This window comes from Phoxinus phoxinus (genome assembly GCF_949152265.1).
Source record: "Phoxinus phoxinus genome assembly, chromosome: 3".
In the NCBI taxonomy this organism is placed as follows: domain Eukaryota; kingdom Metazoa; phylum Chordata; class Actinopteri; order Cypriniformes; family Leuciscidae; genus Phoxinus; species Phoxinus phoxinus.
In genome coordinates, this window is record NC_136878.1 from 40,131,071 (window position 1) to 40,152,982 (window position 21,912).

At 35.1% G+C, this 21,912-nt stretch overlaps 2 protein-coding genes across 5 annotated transcripts in view; one reads left to right on the forward strand and one right to left on the reverse strand.

Moving 5' to 3' along the window:
* Positions 1-7,902, forward strand: part of rabep1 (rabaptin, RAB GTPase binding effector protein 1) — a 32,322-nt gene extending 24,420 nt beyond the window's left edge. Inside the window, exons 15-18 of the mRNA XM_079606023.1 lie at positions 700-755; positions 1,926-2,024; positions 2,295-2,411; positions 5,208-7,902. Of these exons, the coding sequence (XP_079462149.1) occupies positions 700-755; positions 1,926-2,024; positions 2,295-2,411; positions 5,208-5,309 (374 nt within the window). The 3' untranslated portion in view covers positions 5,310-7,902. The remainder of the gene's footprint in view (positions 1-699; positions 756-1,925; positions 2,025-2,294; positions 2,412-5,207) is intronic.
* Positions 7,903-8,312: 410 nt separating this feature from the next.
* On the reverse strand, positions 8,313-21,505 carry nup88 (nucleoporin 88). 4 transcript variants are annotated; one of them, XM_079606026.1, is made up of 17 exons: positions 21,220-21,505; positions 20,973-21,142; positions 20,763-20,888; positions 20,250-20,336; positions 18,809-18,982; positions 17,249-17,435; positions 17,014-17,164; positions 15,877-15,975; positions 15,700-15,790; positions 15,431-15,535; positions 14,422-14,574; positions 13,332-13,457; positions 12,996-13,061; positions 12,658-12,738; positions 12,384-12,510; positions 12,120-12,238; positions 8,313-8,666 (listed from the first exon to the last, which is right to left on the reverse strand). In XM_079606026.1, the coding sequence occupies exons 1-17, from the start codon at positions 21,454-21,456 to the stop codon at positions 8,603-8,605; spliced, it is 2,163 nt and encodes a 720-aa protein (XP_079462152.1). In that variant the 5' UTR covers positions 21,457-21,505; the 3' UTR covers positions 8,313-8,602. The 4 variants fall into 4 exon arrangements, 3 of the variants coding, with proteins under 3 accessions (XP_079462152.1, XP_079462150.1, XP_079462151.1); XM_079606025.1 differs by having other exon boundaries at positions 8,385-9,661; positions 21,220-21,473; XM_079606024.1 differs by having other exon boundaries at positions 8,383-8,666; positions 17,014-17,435; positions 21,220-21,473.
* Positions 21,506-21,912: the final 407 nt, after the last annotated feature.

Here is a 21,912-nt window from a genome sequence, read left to right on the forward strand (position 1 = left end):
AATTATACACAGTATTTTACAGTGCCCACAATAACAATATTGTGCATGTTCATTAATATTGTATTACCGTATATCGGCACATGTCTACTAAACAGTATTTAAGTATAAGACATTTGAGTATTTTACTAAATCTTTGACTAGAAGAAAATACAGTGCAACAACTTCAAAGTTGTGGTTTAAAATATATATAGATATTTTTCTTTTCTATACAAGCTCAATTCAACAGAACTTAAGAGAGTGAGGGCATTTTGGAGAGCGTGCTCAATTGTTACCTCAACCATAGATGGTGTTGTAGTGCTTTGTTACTTGTTAAAGTGCTTGGAAATGCTACATTGTATTGAAACAGTACCTCAGCTGTTTTTCCTACTGAAAAATGTTGTATTGGCCCTGTTCAGTGGCAACCTTATTACTGCTTGTGACAGTGCAGAATACAGTACGCCATGCTTGATGTAGTATTTGTCATTTTTTTAAGAGTCATGCTTAATTCATTGAGAAGTCACAGTTTTTCAATTTTCATTCTGGCTCAAGCAGCGCTAACACACGGATCTCTGAGCAAATTATTCCTCTTGTTACTGAGGAGAACGCTCGCCTTGTCATAGGAGAACTTTGCATTGACTACATGTGTCTGACTAATGGAAAACACAGCAACAGCATGTGACACGGTTTCTTTTCTGTTCTTGTCTTCCTTCCATCCTATAGCATCTTTTTCCAGCTTGAAAACGGAACTGGAACGAGTGAAGAGAGAGAAGGAACAGGTAGGGCAGAAGTTCAAGGCATACTAATGATTTTTAGTCTTTGGGCTTGAGTGTCACACAACCGGTTAAGAACATGTCATGTCCAAGATATAATTGATCCCAAAATCAAAAGGGAAAATTCCTCCCAAAATTCTCAATGTATTAAGTAATAATAAATTGTATTAATAAATGTAACAAATATTTTTAAAAATGATATTATTTAAACTTTGTGGTATGCATAATATTAGCATTTTTCTAACAATATTATAATAGGAGCTTTTTCATATTTTTATTTTATTTTTTATACAATTTTATTATAGAAAAAAATGAGTGGCTCTTTTTTGCAGTAATTAGAATGGGATTTTGTTGTTGTTTTTCTTTCTTTGCATAATATTAACCAAAATTGGGGGCCAGTTTTATTTTAGTTTTATTAATATTTTGACGTTTAGCTTTAGTTTAGTTTTTTAGTTTCTTGCGCATTATATTAACCAGAATTGGGGGCCAGTTTTAGTTGGCTTTCTTTTTTTCTTTTCTTTTTTTTGTTGATTTTTTAAATTATATATATATATATATTTGTGCTTTTGTCTAAAAATAAAAAAGTTTTTTTACAGTAGGGCTGTAAACGATTAATCACATTCAAAATAAAAGTTTGTTTACATAATATATGTGTGTGTATTGTGTATAATTATTTTGTATATAAATACGCACACATGCATGTATATATTTAAGAAAAATATGTTATTTATATATATAATAGTTCTATTTATATATAATATACATGACATAAAAATATATATGCAGTATATAAATGCAAATATTTCTCAAATATATGCATGTGTGTGTATATATATATATATATATATATACAAAATAATTATACACAATACACACACATATATTATGTAAACAGAAACTTTTAGTTTGGATGCGATTAATCGTTTACAGTAAGGTCTAATTTCTTACCATGAATTAACAATGAGCAATACATTTGTTACAGTATTTATTAATCTTGGTTAATGTTAGTTAATACAAATACAGTTGTTCATTGTTTGTTCATTTTGTTTCACAGTGCTGCAACTAACAAATACAACTTTTAAATATGACCTAAACCAGTTTTTTTGGACTGAAGTAGATTGAGTGTTTGTTGTGTTGCTTCTGTACTTGTTGACTGACTGTTGATCTTTACAACAGCTGGAGAGCAGCTTGGCAGAGAAGAGACGGATGCTGGAGAACGTCCAGGGCCTGAAGAACGGTCTGGAGGAACAGTTGAAGGATGCCCTCGGCAGCAAGGTGTGAAATCCACTGCGCTCTGCCAGAGTTTTGAGTTCTGTTTCTCATGAAAACTCATTGCAAAGTTCATAGTCTACTCAGCGCTTCCTGTGCATGTGATGAATCAGTCGATCAGATAAGCAGGATTCTCAGAAAGTCCATGCAAACAACAGTACTGTATTTGCATCAAAGTAACAACAGGAAGTGCATCGAACAAAAGATTGAATGTTTGTATGGATTAATATAACCATGAATTCTAAAGTAAACTTGAAAGAAATGTGTGTGTTGTAGAGTGCTTTGGAGACTCAGGCGTTTGAAGAGAAAGACAAAGCACAGAGACTTCAGACAGAGCTGGACGTCAGCGAGCAGGTCCAGAGAGATTTCGTCAAGCTGTCCCAGACCCTTCAGGTAAACACATTTCACCAGTAGAGCATGGAGTGCTAGAAGCACAACACTGTTTCTACACAGCAGGTTAAGACTGTTCTGGGACATGATGGCCAGAGCAACACATTTTCACATGACTTGAGGCAAAATATGGATGTATATCTAGGAATTTATTAAGTAAATGTTTCCTTCATAGTGAAGTACGTTGTCTTACTAAATAATAAAAAATCCTCAGTTGGGTGTATATGTTTTAAAGAGGCCATATTTTTTTTTTTTTTGAAGTCTTGATTTTGTTTTTAGTCTACTAGAATAGGTTTTGATGCTCAAGAACATCTTTACATATTTTACATGGTTGCTGCACCTCTCTTCCCAGTTTGTCAGTAACGCTCTGGGCTGCATTTCCCAAAATGCATTGTGAGACCAATGTTCACTATGATCTGCTTAGAATGCTTTTGGGAAACGGCAATGGAAATGTCGCACACCATAACTGCGAGTTTCAACACTACTAGTGCAACTTCGTGGCATTTCAGGGAGTTCAGAAACGGTGCGCACTGATATAGAGAATAACTTACTTTTTCGAGGGACTTTGTACTTTGCCGATTTTCAAACCTTTTTCATGCCCTAACTGCAAAATTACATACTTGAAAAAGTACAAGTAAAAAAAGTCCTCTTTAGTCCTCAAATTTGTCCATCAATTCCAGATTTTTTCATGCAATATCCCAAAATTAGTGTAAAACATTTTGTAGGATTCGGAGTGACAATGTGATTAGATTTCAAAGAGGAATTGATAAAAACATTTTTAAATAATAAATCGTTTTTATCTATTTACGGTATTTGTCCAATTCAAAAGTGGTTTATTAATTTGTTATTTTGTTAGTTTTAGCTGCAATTTTAAACATGAGTGACCCGTTTGGTCCCACTTTATATTAAGTGGCTTTAAGTACTATGTACTTACATTGAAATTAACAATTTGGTACAATGGACTTATTGTGTACATGCATCTTTTTACATTGTACTTCTATTTTTTAAATACCATCATGTAATTACAGCAGTAATTAATGTATGTAATTACATTTGTAATTACACTGTTGACCCTTCCCTAACACCTTAACCCACCCTTAAACCTAACCATACCAGCACACCTGTCTCTAACCTTACCCGTATCACATCTCAATAGCAGCAAAAGTGTTTTACAATACAACATGAACACAATAAGTACATAGTACTTATTTTTCTATGTAAGTACATAGTACTTAAAGCCACTTAATATAAAATGGGACCAAACGTTTTTTTAATGCGTGTTAATTTGGAAATTTGAAACGTGATTCATGTAATTACACTACTGCTAAAAATTTGAAGTCAGTAAGATATTTGTAGAGTTGATTATTTTCATTCAGCAAGGAAGCATTCACTTGAACAAAAGTGACAAAGACATTTTTAATGTTACAAAAAAAATTATATTTCTAATATACTGTTCTTTTTAACTTTCTATTTATCAAAGAATCCTAAAAACATTTGATCATGGTTTCCAAAAAAATATCCGGAATAAATAAGTTTCTTGAGCATCAAATCAGCATATTAGACTGATTTCTGAAGGATCATGTGACACTGAAGACTGGAGTAATAATACTGTGTAATAATATTTTAGTGTCACTGATTTTACTGTATTTCTGATAAAACAAATGCAGCGTTGATGAGCAGACGAGACCTTAACCCCTTAAGCTGCACCCCCCCTTTTCTTTAACAGACATGAAAATGCACATTCCGAACTTAAATGGTTCGAATATAGATGTAAAATTGATCTTGTTTTAAAGAAGACATTTGGCAGATTTTTGTAGAAGTGAAATAAATTAAGAAAGTTAAGTTTATGAAAATGTACAATGTTAAAATTTGTATTAATTTATATTTTATATAAAATAAATATATATTTTCAAAACCTGGTGGACTCTAAAAATGCAACAACAAAAAAAATCTAATCTGAACAAGTTGTTTCAAATTTTAGGTTGATATCTCAAAAAATAAGCTTTCAGTGAGATTTAGTTTAGTTTTCACTAGTTGACATTACTGCCCATATAAGGGCACCTCTATTTCCATGTTTTTTGAGTGATCTGAACCATTATTTTTTATAATTTTCATACAATTTATGAAGTATACATCCTATTCAGAAGTAGAATTGGAAGTTTGGCAGATTTTGAAATGAATTCAACCTCTAAGAAACACAAAAAGAACACGTATGTGCATTATAGCTCGCTGCTACATCACAAATGGTGAATCTATTATTTTTTTTCTTTATATTTTCAGACCTTTTTGTCTAAAAGAATTAAATGGATACTATCTTTTGAACTCTTGGCATGAAAACAAACTGAGGTTTCTACCATTCTTTCATGATTTTTCATGTTCATCACCATTTCAAAATAAAGGTCTGAACACGCCTTAGGAGTATGGAAATATTCTTGTTGCAAATTGATAAATTACGGCTCCTCTGTCATTTATTTTGAAAATCAGTCACCAAATATGTAAACTAGAGTTTGTAAGCTTTCAAATGATATATAGTTGGTCAAGATTAGTTTAGGTTTAGTATAGGATATTACCGTTTTAAATATGTAATGGCTGTGCAAATATATTAACCAACTAATAAAAACTTAAACGTCCCAAACATTTTGAACTGTAGTGTACTATTTTATTTTTAAATTGGAGAATTTTTTTTTATACACAAACTGCCTTTCCATGCACTTTTTTTAATTCTAAGCGCTGTAGTTACGGCACATCACACACACACACACACGCAGCTGCAAACACAATGCTTTTGTTCCCCTGCAGGTGCAACTGGAGCGTATCCGGCAAGCGGACTCATTAGAGCGGATCCGTGCCATTCTCAACGACACCAACTTTACAGACATCAGCCAGCTTCCCGAGACATGATGTCACTTCCTCCTGCACATATAAACACATGCCCTCTCCACACACTCCACCTGTACCTCAGATCTCCGGTTGAATCATGTGAGGAAGACTTGAGCTCGCAGGTCTTGGAGAAACACTACTGATACTGACCTACTACTGCTATCTGTCCGGCTCGCACATGCGTTCTCAAGAGCACAGCGAGATGCTTCGTGTCTTGTAACGCCGTGAGGAGCTCAGTTCAGGAAATGAGAAAACGGAGAATCAACTAATGTGACCGTCCCGTTCCCAGACCCTACCAAAGTTCCCGTCTTTCTTCCGACTCTACTTCTCTTCCGTCTGCTGAACTAAGCGAGCAGTGACCTATGAAGGAAACAGACGCTCCTGAAGTGTTTTGTACATACTTGTATACAGATTATGTGTATATTGCATTAGTTAAGTTAACTTTGATTCCCGCCTCACGCTTTCACAAGCGACGCTGTTTCTCTCCTCATCCACCCGTCATTTCACTGGCTCTGTCGTATCGTTTATCCTCAACGTCAGTCTTTAGGAGATCCTTCATATTCCCCAAATATTTCCTTTTACTTCCTAACAGTTTGACAACCGATGATTTTGCTTTTTTTTTTTTTCCTGTTTTCTTTCTTTCTGAAGGATATCGCGGACACATCTGATGATATTTACAGTTTACATTTGGTCTGATTTTTGACATTTGATTTATTCGCGTCAAGTATAAGGCAACAGCACTGTTTTAGAAGGTGGTTACCCATCATTCTGCTGTCTGTGTATTAATGAAAACACACTATGCTAATGATTTACTGTCACGGGCTAAGTGGCGTCGCAAACCGAATCCTGTGTTTTGTGTACCACATTAAGCGGTACAATAATATATGTATGTCTTGCGTGCAGCGTAAACAGAATTTCGTATAGAACCAAAGTTGATCATGTTGACCTTAAATATTCAAAGCGGCATATTTGGATGGTTAAAATCAAAAGAACATGGAAAGGGCTAATGGTTTTAAGTCATTTTCTGGCTGCTGTTTTTAAAAAAAAACAATTTAACTCAACTACAGGAAACAAGCGTGTGTGATTTATGTCCAGTTCAGTAATATCAATCTTTCTTTTCTTTTTCTTTTTTCTTTTACAAGACCAAATGTACCATGTGATTTTTGGCATGTTTAAAAAAAAAATATTACCATTTAATTATAATTAAGTTGTTTTAGTTCAAATTAGAGGATTAGTTCACCCAAAAATGTATATTCTGTCATTAATTACTCTCCCTCATGATGACCAAGCCTGATATTTGTTCATCTTCAGAACACAAATGAAGATCTTTTTTTATGTAATCTGAGCGATTTTTATTTATTTATTTTTATTCCTTCATTGACAGCTACACAACTACCACTTTGCACAAAAAAACTACATAATTTACCACTTAGATTAAATTTACTCGTGAATGCGAGTTGATTAATATTTTGTAAATACAGTGGTAAATTATTGGGGTTTTATTGCGTAAATAAAACACTCACGTTGCTTCATAAACATTGAGGTTAAACCACTGGAGTCGCGTGGATTACTTTAATGGTGTCTTTACTACTTTCTGGGGCTTGAAATGGTAGTTGTATATAGCTGTCAATGGAGGGACCGAAAGCTCTCAGATTTCATCAAAAAGTTATTGATTTGTGTTCCGAAGATGAACAAAACTCTTATGGGTTTGGAACGACATGAGGGAGAGTAATTACTGACAGAATCTTCAGTTTTGGGTGAACTATCCCTTTAACAAAGTCTGTTAATAAAAAATGGCCATTGGTTGAAAACAAAAATTGTCTGACAATGGGACGAAATCTGTCAAAAAAGCCTTGTACCTGCATGTTGAACATTGTCTGCTAATTTTGTCATTGAAAGACAGTTATCAGTGATATTTGACAATGGGAAAACTAATTCAGTCCACGTGTTCCAGGTATTAAAATATGCATCTTTTTTAATCAACAAATGCAATGAAGTAAATTTCCTGAGCAAAGCCGACCACTTTAACAACTCCATCTGATGAGTACACAGAACTTTACCAACGCTATTATGTGTGACCAGTGCTGCTGTTGTGATCTGTACATGGACTGATGATGATGATGATGAAGCTCTTCTGTGTGAATATGTGCATTATATTAAGACCATGTGTGTTGTGGTGGTGTTCATTTTATTACCTGTCAGTTTCACTTCATAACGCTCACACGTCCCGTGCCGTCATCACATTGCAAACACACGTAAAGAAGTTGCTACTTCAATAGTTTCATGTTTTACTAGAACAACAGAAACATACTTTTGACATCACAATATTTTAGGAACTACATTTCTCTTTAGAAGACACTGTTGGAACTCTAATAACAAAGGGGCTAGGAAACTACCATTATTATTAGGTTTTTTTTTTTTTTTTCAGTCAGTATCATTTATAATTCATGACAGTAATTTCTGCTGGGTTTGCGAAGAGTGGTAGTTAAGATTCAATCACCATAACAACATGTTTCTTTTTTGCATGCTGTGTTGCAAATGCAGAAGCCCTGGCAAATTTATATACTGTATTGTGTACATATCCCTGTATATATCTATATAATAAAACAAATTGAAACAAGTTTTATGTGGATTTTTAATCAGTAGCGGATCCAATTCGCTCGACTTGTCGTAATTATGATTTTTTTTTCTGTGGAGGAAATGAGCTTCCTTAGGTTTTCATCATAGACCTCCATTGTAAATGAAATTATTTTAAATTCCAAATATTACAAATTAAGGGACCAGTCAAAATTGATTTGGGTTGTAAACAGCAGATAACAGTTTAACTCCGCATGTATTGAACCCAGGACATTATTTCCCCTCCGGCTACAGTAAATATACAAGCTCCTTGTTCTTGACATGATATTTTCCCCTCGTCACATTCTGACCAGTGATTAGCGGAGGGAAGGAAAAGAGGGAGAAGTCTTCATATCCAGCTTGACCTCTTCAGATAAACCATTGTCTCAGTTCAGGAAATAACACTGAATGTCCAATGCTGCTGTCTGTCTCACAGCTGATAAACTCTCACCGCAACATACACAGGAAAGAGTCACTTCGATGTACAAAACTCTTTATTGTCGAGGAGATGTGTACATGTACATACCGCTTATAAAAATAGACAACCTAGTTTATACAAAAATGTCTGGTCAAATGCAATTCTTTAAGGAGCTCAGGCAGGGTCTATGGAGATGCTGTTTTACTGTCATTTCATTGCATGCTATATGATGATGATGATGATGATATATTGGCCTTTGAGGACTGTTGATTGCTGATGATCAGAAACTGAAATGGTTTTTGATGTCCTTGATCTGCTTCATCATTCCAGCGATGTGCTCTCCCCTACAGGATAGAAGAAAGAAATTCAGGATCACTGCACGAACAGTCAAAAGCTAGTGGCCTACGGGTGTAAACGGTTACTGTATGTACTGCAAGTATCTCACATTCACTATATGGAGGCAAAGTTTTTGGACACCTGATCATTACACCAACACGGACATCTCATTATAAGAACACTTTCCACAAGAGCTTGGAGTGTTTCTGTGGGTATTTTTGCCCATTGGTCCAGTAGAGCATTTGTGAGGTCAGGCTGTATTAAATGAGAAGTCCTGGATCGCAATCTCCACTCCAGTTCATCACAAAGGTGTTTGATGGGGTTGAGGTCAGGACTCTGTGCAGGCCAGTCAACTTCCTCCACACCAAACTCACCCATCCATGTCTTTATGGAGCTTCTTTTGTGCACTGGGGAACAGTCACGCAGGAATAGAAAAGGGCCTTCCCCAAACTGTTCCCACAAAGTTGGAAGCATAGCATTGTCCAAAATGTCTTGGTATGCTAAAAGCATTCAGATTTCCCTTCACTGGAAGTAAGGAGCCTAGCCCAACCCCTGAAAAGCAGCCCCACACCATTATCCCTCCTCCATCAAACCTTACATTTGACACAATGCAGTCAGGCAGGTGACATTCTCCAGGCATCCACCAAACCCAAAGCAGGATTCGTCACTCCAGAGAACACATTTCCACTACCACTCACCAGTGGCGAGGTGCTTTACATCACGCAGTCTGACGCTTGCCACTAAACTTGGTGATGTGAGGTTTGCATGCAGCTGATCGGCAATGGAAACCCATTCCATGAAGCTCCTGCCGCACAGGTTTTGTGCTGATATTAATGCCTGGGGAAGTTTGGAACCCTTTCAGCAGAGCGTTGCCGACTTATAATCACCATGCACCTCAGCACTCACTCTGTGACTTTACGTGGTCTTCTGCTTCGCGGCTGAATTGCTGCGGTTCCTAAACACTCCCATTTGAAAGTACCCCTTACAGTTGACCATGGGATATCTAACAGAGAAGAAATTTCACAAACTGACTTATAGCAAAGGTGGCATCCTATCACAGTACCACTCTTGAATACACATGAGCTCTTCAGAACTAAACATTTTTTTAAACAAATATTTGTAAATGTAGACTGCATGGCTAGATACTTCATTTTTATACACCAGTGACAATGGGTCCGATTGAAACGCCTGAATTCAATAATCAAGAGGTGTCCCAATACTTTTGTCCATACAGTGCATAATCTATATACATAATATATGTATATCACTTGATTTACGCAAAATAAAGAAATAAAAATGTAGGCAATTTTATATTTTCTTGTTGTTTCTACAGTTCTTACATAATAGGTAAAGGTGGAGTTTTTTGCACATTATGGTAATGGGAACACTTTTTTATTGTGTAACCGCTATGAGGATTAGGTGTTTTGTGTAACAGTAAATGGTGTGAGTTTACGGGCATCAGTAACATGGATGTGTTTTTTTGTGTAAGCAATTTTGTTACACTTTTTTTTAAGGTGTGTGTTACAGTGTAATTATATATTTAAGTACTGAGTAATATTAATTAACTACATGTACTTTAGGATTAGGGTAGGATTAGGTTGAGGATTAGTTACATGTAATTATGCATAATTTATTGCTATGGTAAGTACATGTAACAAGGACACTGTAAAATAAAGTGTTACCACATTTTCTTTACACACTTGTTTCATAACTGCTATGAGGATTACCGGTAACAGTAAGGGGTGAGTCAACAGGCAACGGTAACTGGGATGTGCAAGCATTTTTTTACACAATCGCAATGGATGGGTTTTTTGCGTAAAGCTATGAGGATTAGTTGCTTTGTGGTTATTTGGTTATTTAACATGTAACAGTAACAGACTTTTTTTTACACAATTGTAACAGATGAGTTTTTTGCATAACAATAATAGGGATGTACGTTACTGTAGTTGAAATACTTTTTGCGTGGTACACAAACATGGGTTTTCTGCGCAATGTGGAAACGGATACGTTTTTCTGCATTACAGTAACATGTTTTTTTCCACAACAATCAGTGTTGTATAAAGTACTAGAAAGCAATACTTGAGTAAAAGTACAAGTATGGTACTAGAAAAAGACTTTGGTAGAAGTAAAAGTTACCTTTTAGAATATTACTTAAGTAAAAGTCTTAAAGTATCTGATTTATTTTGTACTTAAGTATGAAAAGTAATTTTCTGATATTTAATATTCTTAAGTATTTTAAGTAAAAGTAAAAAGTTTTTTTTATTTTTATTAAAGCAAGCGGTTAACTTTGTTTGTGAACTTTATTGTGGATTTCTTATACTAGGCATACTATTAACTGGTACAACCTGCTGTTGTTTGTGTTTTGTAGCCTGTACTTGTGTTATCGTTTATCTCCCACTGCATGTACCTTAAGTTAGCTGCTCTACTAAGAAAAAAATCAGTCTGCAATAGTGCACTGTTCTGTACAGCCTTATAATTCATTGTATTTTTCAAAAATATAATTTTATATTCAATGCAATAGCCGTAGGCTATACGGGGTTTTATAAATACAGAGGTCCCAAAAGTGATCTTGCTAGGGGGTTCGGGGGCATATTATTTTTCCACTGTCATTGGCAAAAAACATATGTATATCTGTGTTAAATAGGAATCCATTGTAATAAAGTTATTCTCATTCTGGGCACAGTATGCAAAAGGCTATTGCTCTACCTGCTCCCCTCTCTCATCTCCATCTCTCGTTCTTCTTCTCTCAGTCTCTTTATCTTTACCTGTACATCTCCCCTTCCCGAAGATGAGCTTTGCAAACTGATTATTTATGTCGGTCGTTTAAAACTTCAATTGTAAATCAGCGGTTTAGTTTAGCCACTTGCATCTTATCTCGTGAAGCGTCGCGTTGGGATTCGCGCGCGGCCGCGGCTCGCGCTTCCATGGCAACAAACAAGCTTTACGCTGAAATAGAGCGTGCGTCATGCAATCTAGGAGCAGTGATTCGCCAAACCTCAAACCCACATTTCTTCTGATTTTATTTTGTAGTAACGAGTAACGAAGATGCTTAGTGGAAATGTAGCGGAGTAAAAGTATACATTTTATCTAGGAAATGTAGTGAAGTAAAAGTTGACATAAATTTAAATAGCGAAGTAAAGTACAGATACGTGAAATTTCTACTTAAGTACAGTAACGAAGTATTTGTACTCCGTTACATTACAACACTGACAACAATGCTAAACAAAGTAAACTTTAATGCTTCTAAAAATAAAAATTGTTTCTTTATGCTAAATATAATTTCTATTTTTATTTTGGTTTGGGGTGTAATATGACCCAATCACAACACTGAATAAGAGATGTGTCATGGACCAACAATAGACCTCGGCAAATGCCACAGATGTAAATGGTGCACACTCGCATTGATATTTGGTGCTTTAGTGTACGTGTGAAAGCAAAGCATGAGGCCACTCTGTACGTACTGTTCTTTCAGCACTCCCTGAACACACTTCCTCTGGTGGGCGTTGAGTGCGAGGCTGGAGCGAGCTGGAGATGCTCCTGTATTCATCTGCTTTTTCTGATATTCCTTCTTCATATTCACCTGATAACACATTACAGCAAACAATGACACTGGGGAAATGACGTACATCTGCTCCGCTCATGGCAACAGAGAAATGCAGCCAAAATAAACTAAGTTTTAACTAGGATACACGGTGAAGCAGTGGAAAAACAGAGACAGAACGAACCTGTTTAATGCCGTTGTCAAGGTGACGGAGCTGATCGTGGATGGTGTGCAGTTCCTTCCTCATATCCTTCTCACTGTCTGACAGCACAGGAAGTTGACTGCGCAGACTTCCCAAAACCTGTTTGACTCTACACACACGAACAAGTGCTTTTAGCAGCTTAGTTTCAACCATGTTTATTTTTTAACTGAGGAGGAAGTTTCGAGTTCAGAAATTTGAAACATTCCTATTATCAAAAAAAAAAGTTCTATTCAACTAAATTCACAGGGAAGTGAACCTGTTCATGATGGCTTCCTGACGGTACTTGGCATCTTCATATTTATCAGCCAGTCGCTCTGCAGCTTCCCTCAGGGTTTTCCTACAACACATTTGATAACTTTAGCCCAGTGCATCTACCGCAGTAAACCACAGCAGCAATGACTCTCCTGTTCTCAGCCCACTCATATATTTCAGCAGTTTACCACACTCAGTAATAACACGAGGTTGTGCTCGTATCTATGTAGTACTCGTATCTATGTAGTACTCATACATTTAGTTCTGTGTGACTCAACTGAGCTAAATGTTGTTCTGTACGTGTGGTTGTGCTTCGTGTGAAACGGGCAATGCTGTGGTCACCTCTCCTCTCTACAAAGAGCAAGATCCTCCAGCTGCTTATTCTTCTGTCCAGTCAGGAGCTTTACTCTAGCAAGGGAAGAATCATAAAATGAACTGTTAATACAACAGCTGTATTCAACTAAACGGATTACAGTCATACACTACTAAAGAAGAAATTGATTAATTTATGTGGAACAAAAAAAAGACTTATACACTACTATATAGTATAGAGTATATACTACTTCAGAATTAAACTAGAGCATTTTGGAAACACTACAGTGCTTAGAGTAACATTTGAAAGCTTGGGGTCGGTAGGATTTTGTTTTTATGTTTATCTTGAAAATGTTTATCTTGTACCTTCTCTGCATTTCTTCATGAGCCAGGCCCAGTTTGAGGATATACTCCTCTCTGAACACCTGTGTGGCTCGACTCAACAGCTGCAAACATTCTGGAGGAGGAGGAGACGAGTCCTTATCCCCCGCTCTGAAACACACACAAACATGTTAAGGTGGTTAAGCTGGTTTTTGGATAATGGTAGGTGGTTTATTGCTGGTTCAAGGTGGTCTACCAGCACTACTGGGGCAAGATCAGGATGGTCTACTAGGACTAGGTCAAAACCAGTTCTTCCAGCTGATAGTCCAGATAATCAATCATTTAGAACCATGTAAAAATATCTTAAGCTGGTTTGAATTTAACCCTCTATTGTACGCATTATGTTCCAACCATGAAATATTTTTTCAAATAAGTTATTATTACACAAAATAGCTTCAAACATACAAATCAAAAAAGATTCCTGAAAAAAGACATTCAATGTAGGTAAAAAAAAAAAAATTCTATAAAATTATGATTTTCTTTACTATTTAATTGCACATTTCTTTTAGACATTTATAATTGATATACTTGTAACTCATGCAAACCAAAAATAAGTATGGTAGATCCCTATCATTTAATCCTCATCATTCGGCTAACTCATCTGCTAACTCTTCCTATTGGCCTTTCTGTAAAATATTGCTGTATTAATTTTCTGAAAATAAAATTTATTTTCTTCAATTTGTTATTTATACATAAATACAACTATACTACAATCATATTGTTGATGCTACTATTTATAAAAAATCCCAATGGGGAAATGCATTACTGCAATTTCACTGTGGTACAGCGCTGCCATACAGCCTTATGGAAACTTTTTTTTTTCAATTTACAGTAAAACTATGTTAGACAAAGTTGATTTATGAATAAAAATATCTAATTTACTTATAAAAGATGCTGCAAAAAAATCCCCCTTGAGAAGAGATGTGTAGAAATGAGGTTAATAGAGTAATTTATTTGCTGAATAACAAGGAAATTACCGGTAGTAGAAATTAATTGTTGTCATATGGCAACGCCGTACCATAAAGAGTTAAGTTTTTTTTGTTTTTGGCAAGGTCTATAAAATTACACATTTTACCTTAGCATTAATGGATTGGTGGAGCTGCGTGCCAAGATGTTGCGAATATGCTGTTCAAAAGAGTCTTCAGCCAATCCACGCAGAGGAGAGCTGTCTGACCCCGCCCCCGGATGAGAGCAGAGCAACGGAGGGGACGGGGGACGAATAGAGCTTCTACGTGGAGATTGAAAAAGAAACTGTTGACTAACACAACAAAAATCCGATAGCAAGTAACTTACTTCCAATTCAAATATAACACAGGGGTTCCCAAACTTTTTTGTCAGCTGACCTGTTTAGTTGTAAAATATTTACTTAAAGTACACCAAGATTAGAAGTTAATATTTTACTAATTAAACAACAGATTTGCATATTCACAGTCCCTGATGTCAAATAACAATTCTTATTAGTAGTAAGTTTTAACTCGAATTATAAGAGGACAGAGATATATTATACTATCCTTCTGTAAACAGGGTTATTCTTATTCTTATTAACTAAAACCATACAAAACATTACTTGAAATAAAATTAATATTAACTGAAAATCAAATAGACTTAAACTTATTTTATTTCAACTTGTTGCCAAGGAATGACTTTATATTTTCATTTACTTTAACTTGACAGACTAAAATAACTAAAACATAAAATAAAAACTATATAGACATTCATAAAAAAGTCAAAACGTCGCTAAATGACTAAAACTTGAAAATATTAAAATGAAACTTGAAAATCTAAAAATTAATTCAAAATATTCATAAAAACTATAATAGCAACTCAATGATACTAAAATAACACTAGTTGTAAAGTACAATTGTACTGTAAAAAACAACAACAACTATACATTACAGGTTAAATTAAATTAAGCTATAATTGCGATTATCGTGTAGCCCCATTTCTTTATTTTAATTTGACAATAGAATTAATGATTAGCTTTTCAGCAACTCAAGAACCCTCTACAGTTGCCCTCACGAACCCTGTTTGGGAAAACCTGATCTAACAAATATGGAAAGAGGTAGAAAGTGCTCGTCACATACAGAAGAGGGAGCAGAAGACACTCGTAGGTACTCGTGATGCAGATCATGGTGGCTCCAAGGGACAGGTCTGACACGATCCAAAACCCACGAACAGGAGCCGGCAAACTGAGAGAAAGAGACATGGGACGAGCGGAGAATTGAAATAAGCACCAGTAATCTACAGCGCTTACTCTGCGTCTCTTAAGGTTTGCTCAAACGTTTCACAAGAGATCTGGGTGTTTAGCTTTAAATGCTGCTTCTGATACCACAGCACTGAAATGTTAATCGACCTGTTAGCGAGAGGTCTGGTACACAGGATGTGCTCCACTATGCAGCGCTGTTCTGCCGCCAGCTCCTGCAGGCTGTCTTTATCCTCCTCATCTGCACAAAATACAATAGAGAGTTCCTCAAACACATCACTTCGGTGTTGTGAACCGAAATAATTCAATGCAAGTAAATGCACTCACCAGACTCCAGAAACTTGTGTAGTTTTTTGAACCAGGTGAGTCCTACACTGTGCACACCGGCCTCATGGGTGCAGTGATACCTGTGCTGACACAGAGGATCTGACACAGAGGGTTTTGACAGAAATTAATACTATTAATTATTCAGCAAAGGATGCACTAAATTAATCAAAGATGACAGTAAAGATGTTTATTATGTTACAAAAGATAAATGCTGTTCTTTTGAATTTTCTATTCATCAAAGAAACCTGAAAATAATTGATCACAGTTTCCACAAAAGTATTAAGCTGGAAAACCATCTTTTTCATTTATGTAACATTGATAACAACCAAAAAAATGTATTTAGTACCAAATCAGCATACCGTATTACAATGATTTCTGAAGGAGCATGTGACACTAAAGACATGGCTGCTGAAAGTGTCATTAATTGTTTTACAAACATTGAAATTATCAATGGTTTATAGCTCGGAAATAAACGCTGATGTCTACGGAAGCGAAATAGAGAAAATAGAGTAAATCACCCTTTGGAAAAAAAGTAACGACGCTTCAAATACTGTATCAATTACATCGTTACACCAGTAGGTGGCGAGTGCGAGAAATGACTTTTAAAAAATGTGATCTCTATTTTAGACAAATATATATATTTAAATATTTTAAATGTTTGTATTACACATTGTAAAGCTAAACTTAAAGTTAACGAGTTGTTACATAATTTTTTACATAAAGAGGTTCTAAAATCTAATGTTTTGAGAAACCTTTCTTATAATTCACAGTTGAAAATGGTTGTGCAGCATAATAAAGTCATAACGTGAAATGGTAATCTGTAACTTTATATATGTCGTTACTGTAATTGTGATCAAGTTATGCATCCTTGGTGAATAATAGAACAATTTTTAATTAAAAAAATTAAAAAATCAAAAATAGTAGCTATGCCAAATGTTCCAGAATGGAATTTTCTTAACTATTTTTAGTGGATTTTGAAATTGACACAAAGGTTTGTGGTGCCAAGATGCAATTTTATAACATAGTATGACAATTTTATTCTCAGTACCAGAAAATTATGCATCTTTCCGGTGTAATATACGTTTTCAAATTGGGATGTAGCCTATATGTATGGTGAGTGCTTGTGTGACTCCTAACCTCGGTGTAATCTGATTGGACAGGTGAAGTCTGACTCCGTAATCTCCTCCTCCTCCCCAGCAGGCAGTTTGAGCGTCAGTTCCAGCTCCACACACTCGAACACATATAGTGAAGGCACAGTCTCTGAGCCTCTGGACCATCTCTCTAGAGCCTGAATGCACAAACGCAGGGGCTCAGCATCTCTCACACTGTAAAAGTTGCATTTGTAAGATGGTTGGACTGAATTCTGTCTTACTCGGCCATACTCTTCTTCCTCCGCCTCCAGCACCACACAGTGGTAAAGCATTCCTGATTCAGTGGCAATAACCAGGATATTGGGCACACAAGGCAGGCAGAGCACAGCACACGCATCGTAGCCGTAGTTATCTTCTGCCGCGGGGTACATGGGTAATGGGCCCATCGGCTTCCCTAAATTACTGATACTAGGAGAAAGACTGAAGATTAATGGAGCAAATCTCTCTGACAGGCTAGGCTACACATTAAGAAATCATTCATTGAGACAAAAAGATGTTTATATCAAAAAAATATACATGCAGAATCTTAAAAAAAAAATCTTAGGGAATGAAGGATCTGAGTGAATATCAGGAAAAATTTAAAAGGTGTATATAAATATATATACACCACTATTTACAGTAAGGTCCCATTAGTTAATGTTCGTTGTTAGTCCATGTTAGCAAGTACATTAAATAATAATAACAGATACAAATTTTGATTTAAATCATGTATAATAATGTAGTAAATATTGGAATTAACATTATAAATACACACACACATTTTTAAAAATTCAGTACTCATAAATACTATCATGATGTATATATTCAAAATAAATATTGCTTTTACTTTATTATTTTTCCACATCATGGTAATCCAAATTAGAGATACATTTTAGTATTATATTCAGTATTGCATTTTGAATTACCTTTTATTTTTATATTTTTGGTATTAAATTTAATTTTGTAATTTTATATTTCTATTCAGCTATAGTTTATATTTCAGTTTTAGCTTTAGTAATTTTAGTCTTTATACCTTATTTTATTTCAGTTCCCAAGACAACATTTCAATTTTTCAAAAAACATTTGAAAAAAAAAACAAGCTTTTTAAGTTAAAGTTTTTCATTTAATATTTATATATTTGTATTTATATTATAATTGTAGTACATATTAATGAAAATGTTTTTTAATCGGTATAGTTAGCAATAACAACACTGGAAAAAATTCAGAATGGTCTTAAAATGCACTCAAATTTCTTTAAGCATTTTTATTTCCTCTTGATTTTAAACCATGTTCTGATTATGAATAATTTTCTTGCTTATATTCTTGGTTTAATAATATATTCACCTACACATATCATTATACTGTACTCCAGTTGTATGGATCTACATACAATATACATTTTCACTTTGACAGGGTTCCTACATATTTTTCATTTAAAAATTCTATACTTTTCCAGAATCAAATTAAAAAAAATAAAAATATTTCCAGATGACCTTATATTATATCAAAATGCTGAAAATAATGCTGTATGAACCATTTATGTTAAATATGGTCTGAAAAATCTAGAGATGTTTTGCCATGAAAACACTCTGCTTGTATGAAAAAATATTGGTGATTAGTGTCGATAGTATGAAAAGACAAATGTGTTTCCATACTCGGTTATCTTTTTTTCCATCATTATCCAGACCTGGAAATGACTTAAATCAAATTCCACATTTTTCCAAACAGTGTAGTAACCCTGTATTTGCCAATGAGTATTTTTTGAGGGCATCATGGCACAGTTATAGACATGTGATTGTTACCTGTGTGTGAGAGAGATATAAGTCAGAAAAGTCTCTCCATTCCCGTACAGTATGTACAGTGGATACACCAGCAGCTCTGCCTTCATACGCAAACTGCTCAGACGAGGAGAATCCGCCAGCGGCCCGAAGTCGAACGCCACAGCCGTCTCTCCCAGAGACGCTGCATAGGAACGTCTGCACCAAAACAACACTTCAGTCATTTGCTCTTTATCAGTACATTTATATCTTAACGCCTCATTTTTAGATTTAAGCCAGTGTTATTACTATATCATTTTTCACATTATACATTTTATATTATTTTAATTTATATTATAGTTTTGGTAGCACTTTATTTTAAGGTGTCCATGTTACAGTGTAATTATACATTTAAGTACTGACTGAGTAATAATAATTAACTACATTTACTTACTTTAGGGTTAGGACTAGGAGTTGGTTTAGAGTTAGTTGCATGTAATTATGCAGAATTTATAGTTATTATTACAACAGTAACTACATGGAACATAACACTGTCAAATAAAGTGTTACCATAGTTTTTGTTAATATTTTGAATTAAATTTTATATTTGCCGAAATTGCCGTTTTCATTTTATTTTTAGTTAGGTTTAGTAATTTTGTTACGCATTTAGTCTTTTTATAGTTTTTTTTTTTTTTTCAAAATATGTCAGTAACACTTTACAATAATAACTAATTAACTAACTACATTAGTTAACATGGAAAAAAAATACTTCTATAGAATATATTCATTTTGCCATTTCCTAATACATTATTAAAATAAAGTTGCATCAGTTCATATTTAATGGATCTGAGCTAACATGAACTAACAATGAACAGTTGTATTTTTATTAACTAATGTTAACGAAGATTAAAAAAATACTGTAGCAGCGCATTTATTTATTAATTTCGAATGGTAAACAGGCAGTTTCACCAGAACTACTTTACTAGGCGTCCTCTATCACTTTTTAACGGACACCCTGCAGCCAATCAGAATCGAGTATTCACCCAGACCATGGTATAAGAACGAACAATGAACAGTTGTATTTTTATTAACTAATGTTAACGAAGATTTAAAAAATACTGTGACAAATGTTTTGCTCGCTGTTGGTTAATCCATTGACCAACATTAAATTTTGAAACATTATTATTAGTGTTACCAATATGTCTATATAGTTTTTAAGATTTAGTTTTAATTTAGTTCTTTTTAATGATTATAGTACTGCAACTAAACGAAAATGAGAAATGCTGCCTTGGCAACTAGCTGACAGATAAGTCAGACAATTTGTTTTTAACATTTTATTTCAGTTAATGTTTATTTGATGTCAAATGGCTTTAGTTTTAGCGTACAATAATCCAAGTAGAATACTCATAGCTTCTGGCAAAACCTTCAAATAAAATGAATAATATAGCAGCGAAATAGTCGTTTGGTAGAAAATTGACAATCTTACCCTCTTGTATGAACATTGCTGTCCTCATCCAACTGAGACACAGATAACACTTTGGCAGGGGACTGGGGTTCCTTAAGATTATAAAATCTGGAGGGAAAAACATCCTTTAAACAACCCCAGTGCAATAATACAGTAATTCTGTTGTTCAGAGACATCTTTAAAGGGATAGTTCAGCCATAAAATGCTAATGTTGTCATCATTTACTCACCCTCAAGTTGTTCCAAACCTGTATGAGTTTCTTTCTTCCGTTGAACACAAATTAATATATTTGAATGTTGGTAACCAGACAGTTGACGGCAAGACTTCCATTGTAGAAAAAACAACAACATGGAAGTCAATGGGTGCCGTCACCCGTTTAGTTACTGACATTCTTCAAAACATCGTTTGTGTTCAACGTAAGAAAGAAACTCATAGAGGATTGGAACAACTTGAGGGTGAGTAAATGATGACAAACTTTAATTATGGGGTGAGCTATCCCTTTAAAACCCGCTGTCAGTCGTTTATTTCAGATACCTGATGGTGTTATCTGAGGTCAGTAAAACTAGATGAGGCTCCTCAGTTTCACTGGGATACCAGGTAGCTTGTCGGAGTGTCACTGAAGCAGAACTGGTGAAGAAGCGTTCAGCCACTGGAATCGTCCTGTCAAGAAGAAAACATATAAAACCAAAGAACCTGATGGAGGAATGAATGAATGCAGCTCTCCTAAAGCTGAAGTTCACTCACTTGCAGTTGATCTGGAGGCGTCCACCCTCAAACTCGGACCTCTTTCCCCAGCGCTGCGGCAGCTCCAGTATAGTCGCTCCACGCTGACCGATGAGAGCCACATGATACTGCGTCGGGCTGACGAGAACCTGACAAACCTCGAACAGCGGCGGGTTGATGCACAGCAGAGTCTGCGGAGAGTTCGGTCACTATTACACACTCTCCGTGAAATAACCACACCAGACAGACACTATTTAAAGACGCTCACCTGGTATTTAGAAGTGTCTGTGTCACCGTCAGTGTTCAGCTGTCGCAGGTTTGTGGTGTAAAACACACTCTCAACAGTATCCCATGTAAAAAGGTCGCCGTTCAGACAAAACGTCAGGTTCTTGGCTATTCTTTTGCTAGTCCCCTGAGGCTCCAAATGAAGGCTCTCTTGTAATTTATTAAAGATATCGTGGTTCTTGAGTGCTTCCCTCCAGCGATCTCCCGCGAACGACGCCATGTTTTTCTGTCTTGTCGTAGAATAAAGACGTCAAAGAAATCCCACCAATGGGATCACGCTACACGACTGGACCTTTTCTGTTGAATCGCGGGGTTTGTAGTTTATTAATGAGCGTTGTAATTTTAGCCTACACTGAAAAGAAAAGAATATATTAATTTGGACATACAGTTTAAAAGGTGATAAATAATACAATTTAAACATTATAAATAATATTTTACATTTATTAATTTAGAAAATAATATTTTAGAATAAAAATGTATTCTACATACTCTGTTTAGTTTGCGATAATGACCAAAATGGCATATTTTATTGTATATTTTTGAAGTTGTTTACGGTAACGTGCGTAAAATGATCATCCCAGAGAAAACAAAACCATTAAAGATTAAGTTGTTAAGGCAAAATAGATATAATTACTAATATATATTTTTTTGTTATTACCTGTAATAAGATAAGTTT